Below are 14,933 nucleotides of genomic sequence, written 5' to 3'. Positions count from 1 at the left end.
AACCGGTCCTTTTCAACAACTACATCAACGTTTCTTAAAGCATGACTGACCTCATGTGTATTTAATAGTGTACAACTATAAATCTTCTACTGATAAATAATCTATTCGATTTATTTTGGGAGTGATGTCCTCGAAGGTAGTGCTTCACTTTATATCAAATACCAGTTATAGACAAAATGCTTCACTTCCGCAGCACTATCAACAAAATTTGAGACCCTATGTTTGATCCAATTCAAGCAACTACCAGTCGATCACATTTGGACATCTCCACCTTTTAATATCAATATTAATGAACGCTTAATAATACTTAATGAATACCCAATGAACAAAAGAGATGCCAGGACTGCACAAACTGTCTTTTTTTTGGTGAGAACAGAAGAAAAAATGACGTGCCTTTACCTATTAAAGGTATGTTTAGAAATACGGTTAATAAAAAATATATTTTTCCCTTTTTGTCATCTTGCATTCCACAACGGCATATAATCATTTTAAGAGTCATACAGTTATGCAGCACAGTAAAAGGCTAAATTTATCAATGCCAACCAAGAAGCTAGTCACATTTGTCCAGGATTTGGGTCATATCCCATAAAACATTTCCAATCATTACAAGTTCAAGTTAACACTTCTGCTGGTAGTTTATTCAAAATGTGGACCACAAACGAGTATATGCTGCTTTTGGATTATAAATTCCATACCCCCGACTACCACCTTAAACACATCCACTCCAGTCCTGGGTTCCGGCTTGAACACGGCTAAATCACCTACGCCCTGGTGGCTTCTTAATATGTTATTCAACATTCTCAAGTACTCTGCTGTTCACTGTGAAATGCCTACCATGACTGTTCTACACAAACCGCAACAGAACACGATAGTGTATCGGTTGGGGTAAAACTTTAAGTGCTAGCAATGGAAAAATCAGGGTTCAGTTCCCGCATCTACCTGTACGGAATACACATTATGCTGAAGGCAGCAACTATTCAGAGCAATGAAAATTCGAGGTTTTAGGTCCAGACCTTCCAGCAAGGGAAGGAGGTAGAAGGCAGAATGAGACGGCGTGGGACGGGAAGTACCACAGGTTGTCAAGTGAGAGGTATATCTTGGTCATGGGGAATGTCTGAAGGTTGGGTGAAGGGAGTGAAATCTGAAGCTGCGAGGCGATAGTTGGAAAAAATAGAGGGCTAAAGGAAGAAGGAATCTAATCGGAAATGAGAGAGGTGGTAAGAGAGTAGCCGAAACAGAAAACAGAGAATGTACAAGAATTACAACTACAGATGTTAATGCCGTTATGTTTGCGGCTACCCAAATGCAATTATGAGGCGTTGTTCGGCCAAACTGAGCGTGGTTAGATCGTGTGTCAGTTGTTAGTAAATTGTCCTATGACTGTGTGGGTTTTCCTCCAAGAGCTCAGTTTCTTTCCGCATTCATACTATTTATTACAAATTACTATAAATCGCACTTTGCACATTTAGACGGAGACTCATCATGTGAACGGTGCAAGTAACGAAGACAATTCAGTCAATAAAAAATTAGTCATTGAAAAATTATGCTGTTCATTCTGGAAACCTGGCCACGTCTGCACATTGCAAATCATGAAGCAAACGGAACGTTTCACTCCATGTTTCGATATTGATGTTTTTAAAAAACATCTTTTCTTTTCTATCATTAATCTCGACTAAAGCATTTTAAATGAATATGAATTCAATTTGCCTTTTCTCGGCCCATTTGACCAGCTGATCAACAACACACTATAGTTAGAAACATTGAAAGATAGAAATACAGAAAACCTACAGCGTAATTCGGGCCCTTCGGCCCACAAGGCTATGCCGAACATGTTCTTACCTTAGAACTACCTAGGCGTTTCGATAGCCGTCTATTTCGTAAGCTCCATGTACATATCCAGGTGCCTTTTAAAAGACCCTATCGTATCGAACTCTACCACCGACGCCGAAGGCTCATTACATGCACTCACCACTCTCTGCGCAAAAAAAAAAACCTACCCCTGACTCCTACTTCCAAGCACCTTAAAACGATGCCCTCTCGTACTAACCACTTCACCCCGCGGCAAATCCTCTGACTATCCACACGATCAAGGCCACTCATTACGTTGTACACCTCTATCAGGTCGCCTCTTATTCCTCGTCGCTGCAAGGAGAAAAGACCGAGTTTTCTCAGCCTATTCTCATAAGGCATGCTCCCCATTCCAGGCAAAATCCTTGTAAATATCCATGCACCCTATCTATAGTTTCCATTTCCTTCCTGTAGTGTGGCGACCAGAATTGAGCACAGTACTCCAAATGCGGTCTGACCAGAGTCCTATACAGCTGCAACATTGCCTGTCGGCTTCTAAATTCATTCCACAGTTGATGAAGGCCAATGCACCGTATGCCTTCTTAACCAGAGTCAACCTGCGTATAGCATTGAGTGCCCTATAGACTCGGACCCCAAGATCCCTCTGATCCTCCACACGGCCAAGAGTCTTAAAACGAATGCATTTTTGACCTATCAAATTGACCCACCTCACACTTATATGGTTTGAACTCCATCTGCCACTTCTCAGCCCAGTTTTATATCCTATCAATGTCCCGCTATATCCTCTGACAGTCCTCCACGCTATCCACAACACACCCAACGTTTATGTCATCAGTAAATTTACTAACCAATCCCTTCACTTTATCATCCAGGTCATTTATGAAAATCGCGAAGAGTAGGGGTCCCAAAACAGATTCCTGGTGCACACCACTGGCACACCGGCTTCCCTGTAGAATATGACCTGTCTACAAACACACTTTGCCTTCTGTGGGCAAGCCAGTTCTGGATCAACAAAGCAATATCCCCTTGAATCCCATGCCTCCTGACTTTCTCTATAAGCCTTGGATGGGGTATCAAAGGCTATGCCGAAATTCATATGCCTGACATCTGTGGTTCTAACTTCATAAGTGCGTTCAGTCACATCCTCAAAAAATTCAATGAGGCTCGTAATGCATGACCTGCCTTTGACAAAGCTATGCTCACTATTCCTAATCATATTATGCCTCTCCAAATGTTCGTAAATCCTGCCTCTCTGCATCTTCTCCAACAACTTACCAACCACTGAAGTAACACTCACTGGTCTATAATTTCCTGGCATATCTCTACTTCCTTTCTTGAATAACGGACAACATCCACAAACTTCCAAACCTCGGGAACCTCTCCTGTCCTTATTGTTGATGCAAAGAGCATTGCCATAGGTTCAGCAATCTCTTCCCTCGCTTCCCACGGTAGCACGGTGTACGTCCTGTCCGGTCCCGGTGACTTATCCAAATTGATGATTTCAAAGATCTCCAGCACTTCCCTTTCCTTAATATCTAAATGCTCAAGCTTTTCAGTCCGCTGCAAATCATTCCTACAACAGCCAAGATTTTTTTTTTTCAGTAGTGAATACGGAAGCAAAGCATCCATTAATTACCCCTGCTATCTCCTGAAAGTTCCACAGACACTCCTCCACGGTTAGACTTGATTGATGTTATTCTGTCATGTCTTATCTCTTTCTCTTCACATGCTTGTAGAATGCCTTGCGGCATTCCTTAATCCAGTTCGCCAAGGGCTTGTCATCGCCCCGTCTGACTCTTCTAACTTCATTATTAAGTTCCACCCTGCTGGCAATATAACCTTCTAGATCTCTATCATTACCCAGTTTTTAGAACCTTTCGTAAGCTCTTCTATTCTTTTTGGCTAGATTTACAACAGACTTGGTTCTCTACAGTTCCGCTTCCCTAGCATCTTTTCCCTGTCTCATTGGAACGTACCTATGCAAAAACCAATGCACATCTGCCTTGAACATTTGCCGCATTACTTCCGTACGTTTCTCTGAGAACAGTTGTTTCCAAATCATACTTCATAGTTCCTGCCTGATCACCTCATATTTTCCCTTACTCCATATTTCCCGGCTGATTGCTCATATATCCCCTTACGTTTTCCAACTTGTCTGTTCCTATCCCTCTCCAATGCTATGGTCAAGGCGATAGAATTGTGATCACTATTTCCATAATTCTCTCCCACTGACGGACCTGACACCTGACCAGATTCATTTCCCAATACCAGATCAAGTGCAGCCTCTATTCTTGTAGGCTTATCTACATATTGTGCCAAGAAACCTTCTTCAGCACACCTAACAAACTCAACCCCATCTAAACCCTCACTCTAGGGACATGCCAATTAATATTTGGGAAAATAAAATTTCCCACCATGACAACCCTGTTATTATTACACCTTTCCAGAATTTGTCTCCCCCGTCTCCCTAAATGCTCCTAGATGTCACTATTACTATTGGGTTGTCTAAAAAAACATCCAGTAGAGTTATTGATCCCTTCTTATTCCTAATTTCTCCACAGAGAGACTCCGTACACAACTCTTCCATGACTTCCTCCATTTCGGCAGCCGTGGCACTATCCCTGACGAACAGAGCCAATCCTCACCTCTTTTGCCTCCCTCCCTGTCACATCTGAAGCCTGGAACTTGGTATAGCCACTCCTGCCCCTGCACCATGCAAGTCTCTGTAATGGCCACAACATCATAGATCCAAGTGCTGATCCATGCTCTAAGCTCATCCGCTTTGTTCATAACATTCCTTGGATTAAAACAGACACATCACAAACCTTTGATCTGTGCGCTTATTTTCGCTATCACCTGCCTATCCTCCCTTTCGCATTGCCTTCAAACTCTCTCTTATTTGTGAGCCGTCCTGCTCTTCCCCAGGCTCTTCAGTTCGATTCCCACCACCCTCTCCCCAGAATTCTAGTTTAAACCTTTCCAAATTGCCTTAGCAAACATCCCCGCCAGGACATTTGTCCCTCAGTCCTTATTCTACAAGTCACACCTGCCCCAAAAGAGGTCGTAATAATCCATAAATCTGAAACCCTGCTCCCTGCTCAAATCCTTCAGCCACGCATTTATCCTCCACCTCATTCTATTCCTATCCTCACTGTCACGTGGTACAGACGGTAATCCCAAGATTACACGTACAAAAGCTGGATGAACTCAGCAGGTCGGACAGCATTCGTTGAAATGAACAGTCAACGTTTCGGGTCGATACCCTTCGTCTGGACTGAAGAAGAAGGGTCAGGGGCACTATAAAGAAGGTGTGGCGAGGGTGGAAGGAGCCAGGTGAAAAGCCAATCAAAGGAAAGATCACTGGATGAGGGGAGGGAGAGGGAGGTAATAGGCAGGAGAGGTGAAGAAGGAATATAAGGGGAAAGCACTATGGGTAGTAGAAGAAGACAGAATCGTAAGAGAGGAGATAGGCAGCTGCAGGAGGAGGCAGAGTGAAAGTGGGATGGTGGAAGGGAGAGGGAAGGAATTATCGGAAGTTGAATAATTCAATGTCCATTCTAAGGGGCTGGAGACAAACCAGAAGGTATATGAGGTGTTGCTCCTCCAAACTGAGTATGGGCTCATCATGGCAGTAGATGAGGCCATGTATGGACATTTCCGAATGGCAATGTGAAGCAGAATTGAAGTGGGTGGCAACCAATCTGCGTCCGGTCTCGCTGATGTAGTGGAGGCCGCAACGGGAGCATCGGATTCAATAGATTACCCCAACGGACTCACAAGTGAAGTGTTGCCTCGTCTGGAAGGACTGTCCCTACACCTCCTCTCTTACCACCATTCAGGGCCCCAAACAGTCCCTCCTGGTGAGGCAACACTTCAATTATGAGTCTGTTTGGGCAACCTATTGCATCCGAAGCTCCGGGTGCGGCTTCTTCTACATCGGCGAGACCCGACGCAGATTGGGGTTCCGCTTCGTCGAGCACCTCCACTCCGTGCGCCACAACAGACAGGACCTCTCTGATGCCACCAACTTCAACTCTGCCTCACATTCCCATTCGGGTATGTCCATACATGGCCTCCTCTACTGCTATATTGGGGCAAAACTCAGGTTGGAGGAGCAACACCTCATATACCTTCTGGGTAGTCTTCAGCCCCTTGGTATGAACATCAAATTCTCCAACTTTCGGTAATACCCTCCGCCTCCCTACCACCATCCCACTATCATTCTGCCTCCTCTTCTAGCTGCCTATCACTTCTCTCATGATTCTGCCTCCTTCTGCTACCCATAGTGCTTTCCCCTTACACTCCTTCTTCATCTGTCCAGCCTATCCCCTTCCTGCTTCCCCTCCCCCACCCCTTGTACTTTCCCCTGATTGGTTTTTCACCTGGCACCTTCCGCCCTCCCCCACCCTCTTTATAGGGCCCCTGCCCCCTGCTTCTTCAGTCCTGACGAAGGGTATCGGCCCGAAACGTTGACTGCTCGTTTCAACGGATGCTGCCCGACATGTTGAGTTCATCCAGCTTCTGTACGTGTTGATTTGACCACAGTATCTGCAGTGTATTTTGTGTTTACTAATCCCAAGATTTCTATCTTTGAGATCCTGCTTCTCTCCTTCATTACTAACTCCTTCTAGTTTGTTTTCACGACCTCCTCCCTTTTCCTATATATGTCTTTGATACCAATATGTACCACAACCTCTGGCTGTTCTCCTTCCCACTTCAAGATATTGTGGACGCGATCAGAAACATCCCGGATTCTGGCACCTAGGTGGCAAACTACCATCCACGTTTCCTTTCAGCGTCCAGAGAGTCGCCTATCTGACTCCCTAACGACAGAATCCTCTATCACTGCTGCCTTCTTCATCATTACCTTACCCTTCTGAGCCATAGAGCCAAACTTTGTACCAGAGTCACGACAACTGTAGGCCAACTCCCAGGTAGGCCATCTCCACTAACAGTACTCAATAGGAGTACTTATTGTTAAACGAGCAGCTATTGGGATACTCTCCAGCATCTGCCTCTTGCCCTTCGCTCGCCTGACTTTTACCCGCTTATCTGCTTCCCCAGGCCCCGGAGTAACTACCTGTCTATAGTTCCTCACTATCCCCTCCTGACTCTCCCTGTCTAGACGAAGATCATCGACCTGCATCTCCAGTTCCCTAACTTCGTTCCTAAGGAGCTGCAGTTCGACGCACCTGATGCAGGGGTGGCCATTCCGGGGGCTGGGAGTCTCCAGGCCCTTCCACATATCACACCAAGCACAGAAAACCGGCCAGTCACACATACGTTCCGTCTGCAATCTACACAGTTAACGTACCTCGCCTCGACCCTTTATCACCGAAGCGCCGTTAATCCAAAGCCTTCCTACATCCTTTTCCTTGTACTCCGTCGCCCGTTCCACCTGCGCCCGCTGTATAAAGATAGTTATTTAAGACATTGCATGCGTTGGCGTCCTCGACTGACTTACTAACGCACCTCGTACGTTTTCTAACAAGACATTGATATAAAGGACAATCTGCAATGTACCTTGCATTAACCCTGGAGACGCATCACCTATCATGAACCTCCACTTCCGAATACAATCTACTTACCACCATGAAGCTGTCTGTATTCCGGTTTCCACTCCTTCCTTGTCACAATGTAAGATGTCGGCCTGAAACATCAACTATTTAGATAAGCGTCAGCCTCTATGGATGCTGCGTGATTCACTGAAATCATTTAGCAGTCTGTGTGTATGTGTGTGTGTGTGTGTGTGTGTGTGTGTGTGTGTGTGTGTGTGTGTGTGTGTGTGTGTTTGTGTCCCGTCCAATTAGCTAGCTCTTCTTTATCTCATCCAGCCTAACATTCCTTGGCAGTGAAACATGCATAACTTTATCAAAGGTCCCAGTGGCCCCAATGAAGTGTATATTGACCAGCACTACCACCCAGCCCTCAACAGCCATCATGCTTCCTTTATTTCTAAAGACCTCAAATAAAGTTCTGAAACAGAATACACACTCTCAAAGCTGGGACGAATATTCCAAATCAACAACTGTTTTTTTTTAATGCACGTGTATCTTACTCCTCAGGGGTATATTCTCTATCAACTTTCTCCAGTATTATATCTTCCACAAATATTAGGCTTAAAAGTCTAAGATTCCCCAGGCTGCGTCTCTGGGGATGCATAACGAAAATGCTCCAGCAGGGCTCCAGCAAAATCTTGTCTAGCTTTCCACAGATTTCGTGGGTATGCCAGTCAGTGTATTGATATTTATCAAACCTTCACACTCAAAATGCTGGTGGAACGCAGCAGGCCAGGACTGACGAAGGGTCTAGGCCCGAAACGTCGACAATGCTTCTCCTTATAGATTTTGCCTGGCCTGCTGCGTTCCACCAGCATTTTGTGTGTGTTGCTTGAATTTCCAGCATCTGCAGACTTCCTCGTGTTTGTTTATCAAACATTGTTCATTTTAAGATGCCCAGCAGCTGCTCTGCTTGGAAATGGATAAACTCCATCAAAACTCTCAGGATCGTGCTTTACTTTTATTCTCCACGATGAAATATCTCATATTCAATAGCTCAGTTCCCTGTATATGTTGGATATCCATTTTGCTCTGTGTTGAGTAAACCAGGCTGAGATGGGGTCCAGAATTCACCCCCCTGTGAACTATGCTGCTAACGAGAGAGGGAGAGAGAAAGAGAAGAATAGGGAGAGGCATCCTGCTGCAGATGAAAGAGAGAGACATGATTTAGTATTATGGCTTCTTCGCTAATTGTTTACCTTGCTTCAAGGACACTTTTGCCTGCTTTTAAGATTCTTGCTGAGACAGCAAGGTGGTACCAGGTAATGTACGGCCGGGGCCCTACAGGTGATGATAAAAAGCAGGTCTGCTGAGACACAAGCAGACACATCACAGAACACTGAAAGAGCATTGTGCACCCACTTGAAGGTGGGAGATTGGAGGATTGATTCGGGGAAATCGATCGGAAGCTCACAGTGTGTGAAGGCTGACCGATGGGGCTTCTGTGTGTGTCCACCTTTGCCTGGGTGACAGGCCTACCACTGAAGAAAGTTCGTGCCTGGTACGGGGTCTCACAGTTGGTGACCATAACAGGACAAGAAGACAAAGGAAGGTTCAAAGACAACGGCATCACCTCTCTCTCTCTCTCTCTCTCTCTCTCTCTCTCTCTCTCTCTCTCTCTCTCTCTCTCTCTCTCTCTCTCTCTCTCTCTCTCTCTCTCTCTCTCTCTCTTTCTCTCTCTCTCTCGCTCTCTCTCTCTCTCTCTCTCTCTCTATCTCTCTATCTCTCCAACGTTGCACCAGAAGTACCTCGACCTAAACTGAACTGAACTGAACTCTTCACCATCGTAAGACTATCCATTTAGCCCTAGACTTTGAAAAAGCTTGATTTTGATTCCTATTTCCACACTTCTGTATATAACATTGCTAACTTGTTTTATATATATTTGCCTTTTATAGTTACTAATATTACTTAGTTTACTAATAAACACTATTAGTTACAGTAATACCAAACTCCAACATGCATTCCATTTCTGCTGTTTCGGTAACCCGGTCACGGATTACGTGACAAATTGGGGCTTTAGTCCGGGATTTTAAACGACAAATTGGGGGGCTGTTGAATTGATTTGGGTAAATTATGTTATCTGAATTGGTTGTGTGGAAAAACATACAGCAGAAATTGAGTTAATGGTAATAGGCTTAAGGAGCGGTGATACCGTTTAATATCCGCCAGGAAATTGAGTTAGTACCGCAATTTGTTACAACTGAGGCAGACATTTGAAACGGTGGCACAGACTCGACAATGGCCGAGGGATAAGTGGGCTATCATGTTACCATATGTGTTGAAAGGGAAGGTTCATAGGGCGTATTCTGCCCTGACCTTTGTACAGTCAAGGAGTTACGATAAAGTGAAAGATGCAGTGCGTAACGTCTAAGCAGGTAGACAAAAGTTCAGAGACTTAAAACCAGAGGGGTAGTAGGGATGGTCGAGAGAGCCCGCCGGTTAAGTCAGAGAGTAAGCCGGAGACTAGTGGAACGTGTAAGGAGGATGAGAACCAGTCTGGTAGGAAGATTCCCATTTTTACGTGTTATAATTGTGGGAATGCTGGTCACATAACATCTAAGATTTTGCTTCCAAAAGAGAGAAAGGAAAAGGAAAGGTGACAACCCCGAATGCCAGTATTAAGCCGGCTAAAATGCCGCTAAAGGAGGAGGAGTCAAGCCGAGTTCTGGAAGGATGTGAAAAATTTCTTTCGACCGGGTTAGTATCTGTGAAGAAGGGGTCAACCCCAGTTCCAGTGAGAATCTGGAGAGGCACTGGGGCCTTTCAGTCCTTAATTCTAAGCAGTGTGTTGGAATTCAGTGCTCAGACAGAGACTGGTGACGTGGTGATAGAAGGGGTTAGAAAAAGGACCGAGACAGCAGCGTTGCTTAAAATCTTTTTGAAATGTGTCTTCGTGTCCGAACCAGTCACGATAGGGGTGCGCTCTGCACTCCCGATACGTAATGTGGATGTCTTACTCGGGAATGACCTGACCGGTGGGGGGGGGGGGGGGGGGGGGGGGAGGAGATGTGTTCCAACAGTCCATTTCACGAGTAAGTCTGTAAGTGCTGAGGACCCGCCCATAGATTCGGAAGTTTATCCCGCCTGCGCATTAACCAGAAGCATGGCGAAAAAGGCTGCTGAAACAAACCCTAATGTAGCTGAGACAAACTTTGATTTAGCTGAGACGTTTCTACAGTCCCTGTATCAGCAGGGGTTAGAGGATAACGAAGCTGAGTAGAGTAAGGTAGAAGAGGCGGGTTTACCGTTATCGAGGAAAGAATTTCTAAGGGAACAGAGAAAAGATAATGAACGTGGCTTTGAAGGAGACAACTCTTTCTGAGGAGGGAATTAAAAAGGAACCATTGGCATACTGCATTAAAGATGGAGTATTAATAAGAAAGTGGAGTCCGGCTACTGTGATAGCAGATGAGGATTGGGCGATTGCACACCAGGTAGTAGTTCTGAAGGTTTATCGGGACGAAATTTTGAACCTGGCCTACAAGTTGCCTCTCTTGCTGTTCGCAGTGAGGGACACGGTTCAGGGGTCGTTGGGGTTCAGCCCGTTCGAGCTCGTTTTCGGTCATAGGCCCAGTGGACCTCTGACCTTACTTAGAGAGAAATGGTCTAACCCGACAGTGCATGTCAATGTGATTGTCTATCTTTTAAAATTCCGTGAGAGGCTTGCGAAGATATGCGACCTTGCAAAAAGAAATCTACAAGACTCCCAAGTCAAAATGAAGCAGTGATATGATAAACGAGCATGAAAACACGTATTTCAGGTTGGTGAAAAGGTCCTGGTTTTATTTCCCTTTGTGACTAACCCCTACAGGCGTGTTTCCTAGGTCCATATAATGTAATTAAGAATATAGAGTCTTTGAACTATGTTATTGATTCCTGATCTGCGCAAGCCAAATCAGTTGCTGTAGAAAAGAACATCTGTTGATCATCTACACGTCTAATCACGAAGTGTGTTGTCCTACTGAATCACATGTCCACGAGCAGTCTAACATACCGCATGGCACTGAAGCTGCACTGCCTCGGCTAGGAAGGCTTCATAACGAGCAGACTAATCTGTCCAACACATCAATGGAACCAACCTCACTACAGGAAGGACGTGGAACCCATAAAAAGGGTGCAAACGAGATTTACAAGGATGTTGCCTGGATTGGGGAGCATGCCATACGAAAGCAGGTTGAGTGAACCTGGTCTTTTCTCCTTGGAGTGACGGAGGATGAGAGGTGACCTGATAGAGTTGTATAAGGTGATGCGAGGCATTGATCATGTGGATAGTCAGAGGCTTTTTTCTAGGGCTGTAATGGTTACCACAAGGGGGCTTATATTTATGGTGCTTGGGAGTAGGTACAGAGGAGATGTCAATGGTAGTTTTTTTTTTACCGCAGAGAGTGGTGAGTGCGTGGAATGGGCTGCAACCAACGGTGGTGGAGGCAGATACAATAGGGTCTTTGAAGAGAATTTTGGATAGGTACGTGGAGTTTAGAAAAATAGAGGGCTATGTGTAACCCTAGTAATTTCTAAGGTAGGGACATTTTTGGCACAACTTTGCTGGTCGAAGGGCTTGTATGGTGCTGTACGTTTTCTGACTTTCTATACATATATTTTATCATTGTGTTCTTTATTTTCGTGTGATTTTATATGTTGTATTGGATCCGGAGTAACAATTATTGCCTTCTCCTTTACTCATGTGTACGGGAACTTATTTTAAGCATTCTTGAATCTTGAAAGGTAATCTTGAAGTTGCTGTCAATGCCCACTTTATTTGGTGCAGATTGTACCTAATAAATTGGCTACAGAGTGTATATATGTTCACACATGCTTTATATCTTAAGTATTTATAAACAGATATGCGCGCGTACCGCTTCCCCCACCACCACAAAACTCTCACACATACTAAAGCAAATAGGTCATCCTCAACGTAACTTGACAATCTTCAGCCGCGGTGTAATGGCTAAGGAACGACTTAGTGCCATAAGAGTAGGGAAAGAAATCTTTGTGGTGCATATTGCTTCCAGAAGTGTTTAAAAAATTGATAGCTGTTCGAGTTTCAATATTTTATGTTCACTGAAACTCATTCCTCGAGACACGAGGTAAATTGAGAAATCCTGCAGGTTTATACGACCGTTAACGAACTTCACGCCTTGATAGCATAGTCAGCGCAAAAGAAGAAATCCCTTCTCTATTCTCTAAACAGCTTCACTATCCCCATTAACTTCCAATTTCATTTGATGCAAGTCGCTTCATGAGCTTGACTGTGCAATGACCGGTTCTTCTGATTTATTTAGAGTAGTATCTATCTACTGCCCGTAATGCCGCAGGTGTTCAGGGCAGCACTAACAGTCCTCCAACTCTGGCGATGTTCTGGGTTTCCTTCATTGTGTTAGTAGCTCGGTTTTCAGCACTGTCAATTATGCAAGCACGGGTGGAGCCTCAGGAACACTGTGGCACTCAGGTGAAGAAGGATCCTTAATTGTTGCATTAGCAATTTTGGTTTATCGGTCAGGGTAGTTAGCACTGAGCTGAAACCACGAAACTGGAGGACCAGTGGATTACGTTTACTCTTTCCTTTACCCTTCCATCTGTTTAACATGGGTGACCCAGCCAAGAGCCAAAACATAAAGCCCTCACTTCAGCCGACGTAGCGCTCCTGGTTATTGAGGCACAGAAACCTCCAAACTACAGGAGGGTTGTGTTCCCTTGGAGCAGAGCATTGAAGTTTGTCACAAAAGGAACTTTTCGAGTTGTGCAGATGTCACCAGATGTCCTACTCACTGCCGTCACGATGAATAACTGGGTAAATGCAATATACGAGTAGAAGGTAGCATGAACGCGTACCAGGCTAATTTAGTTCGCGATTCATTTCTGCGGAGGCTCCTTGTTGCCACAAATCTCCACAAAAAAAAAACGCTGGAGGCTGCTTGAAGTCGTTTTCTACGCGGCTTTCGAATTCTGCGTTTATCCACTCCTGTATCATATGCGTAAAATAGCTAAAGCCATATAAAATTGGTAAAACGGAAGGTTCCGCGATAATCACTGTCATAGAGGCACTGTAATTACAGTAACATGCACGAACTTGCTTATAAGGATTTAAGTTTGCTTTTAAAGCTTCGAATGTGACCACCTTCAGTAATGCGGTATAGATTTGAGATTCACCAGATTAAGATTTGAGACAGCAATTACCCAGCCCCAAGAATGAAACTTACGGTTTGAACACTTCCGATCAGAAAATTAAAACAGCAGGTGAAATATCAACTTGCATCGTCAACATTATCATATAATTAATTAAAATTTCAAACTGCAGTCACCGCAAAAAAAAAAAACCTCCTTGCTTCAATCTATAGTTATTTAGCTTTGCACATTTTGTTGCTTGACATTTTACGCAAAATACAGTTACAAAAAGTTGAGCACAAATTCGGGATTCAGCGCATAATTATTAACACCTTTCATACAAAGATAGCAAATAAGCAACGATTAATGCAGAGCAACACACACAACATAAACATCACGTCATGCAGCATCTATGGAACTGAATGGAGAGTAGACGTTTCGGGACAAGATTTTGATTCGGTACAAGAAGGCGGCGGGAGAGCACCTAAGGATTTCCAGCAGGAAGACATTTTCAGTTGTCGGTGAAGACAGAGGCCAGACTGCGCAGGCGCGTTACGTCAGCAAGTTGATCGCGAACAGTTTTAAACGAAGGCAGCCATATCCAGCGGGCTCCGGAGTGAGAGACAGCAGAGTGAAAGGGCTTTGGCTCTACGGGCCTCGGCGGTAACGGGACGAACTGAGGGAGTTGTTGATTGCAAAAGGAGGTAGTATGTCTGTGAGGCCAGTTTTCTGTGGTCGGTGTCAGATGTGGGAGGTCCTGGAGTCTCCCGGCGTCCCGGACGGCCACATCTGCACCCTGTTCATCGAGATCCAACTCCTAAGGGACCGTATTAGGGAACTGGAGCTGCAGCTTGATGACCTTCTTCTGGTCAGGGAGAGTAAGGAAGTGATAGAGAGGAGTTACAGACAGTTGGTCACTCTGCGGCCACTGGAAACTGACAAGTGGGTCACAGTCAGGAGGGGGAGGGGGAAGAGTCTGGTATTAGACAGTACCCCTGTCGCTGTACCCCTTGACAATAAGCACTCCTGTTTGAGTACTGTTGGGGTGACAGCCTACCTGCGGGAAGGGACTGTGGCCGTGCCTCTGGTACCGAGTCTGGACCTATGGCTCAGAAGGGTAGGGAAAGGAAGAGGAGGGCTGTAGTGACAGGGAACTCTATAGTCAGGGGTTCAGATAGGCGATACTGTGGACGCAGGAAAGAAACTCGGATGGTAGTTTGCCTCCCAGGTCCCAGGGCCGGGATATTTCTGATCGCGTCCAAGATAACCTGCGGTGGGAGGGAGAACAACCAGAGGTCGTGGTACATATTGGTACCAATGACATAGGTAGGAAAAGGGTAGAGGTCCTGAAAGAAGAGTACAGGGAGTTAGGAAGGAAGTTGAAAAGCAGGACCTCAAAGGTAGTAATCTCGGGATTACTGCCTGTGCCACGCGACAGTGAGAATAGGAATAGAATGA

General features: G+C 45.1%; 1 protein-coding gene across 1 annotated transcript in view; it reads right to left on the bottom strand.

The window, feature by feature from the left end:
* The window catches only part of LOC132405242 (uncharacterized), a 156,870-nt gene that overhangs the window by 110,154 nt on the left and 31,783 nt on the right, over nt 1-14,933 (bottom strand). Inside the window, 1 exon segment of the mRNA XM_059989926.1 lies at nt 8,567-8,648. Coding sequence (XP_059845909.1) covers nt 8,567-8,648 — 82 coding nt within the window.

The sequence above is a fragment of the Hypanus sabinus genome, chromosome 15, assembly GCF_030144855.1.
Source record: "Hypanus sabinus isolate sHypSab1 chromosome 15, sHypSab1.hap1, whole genome shotgun sequence".
In the NCBI taxonomy this organism is placed as follows: Eukaryota; Metazoa; Chordata; class Chondrichthyes; order Myliobatiformes; family Dasyatidae; genus Hypanus; species Hypanus sabinus.
This window is presented reverse-complemented; position numbering and strand designations above follow the sequence as displayed.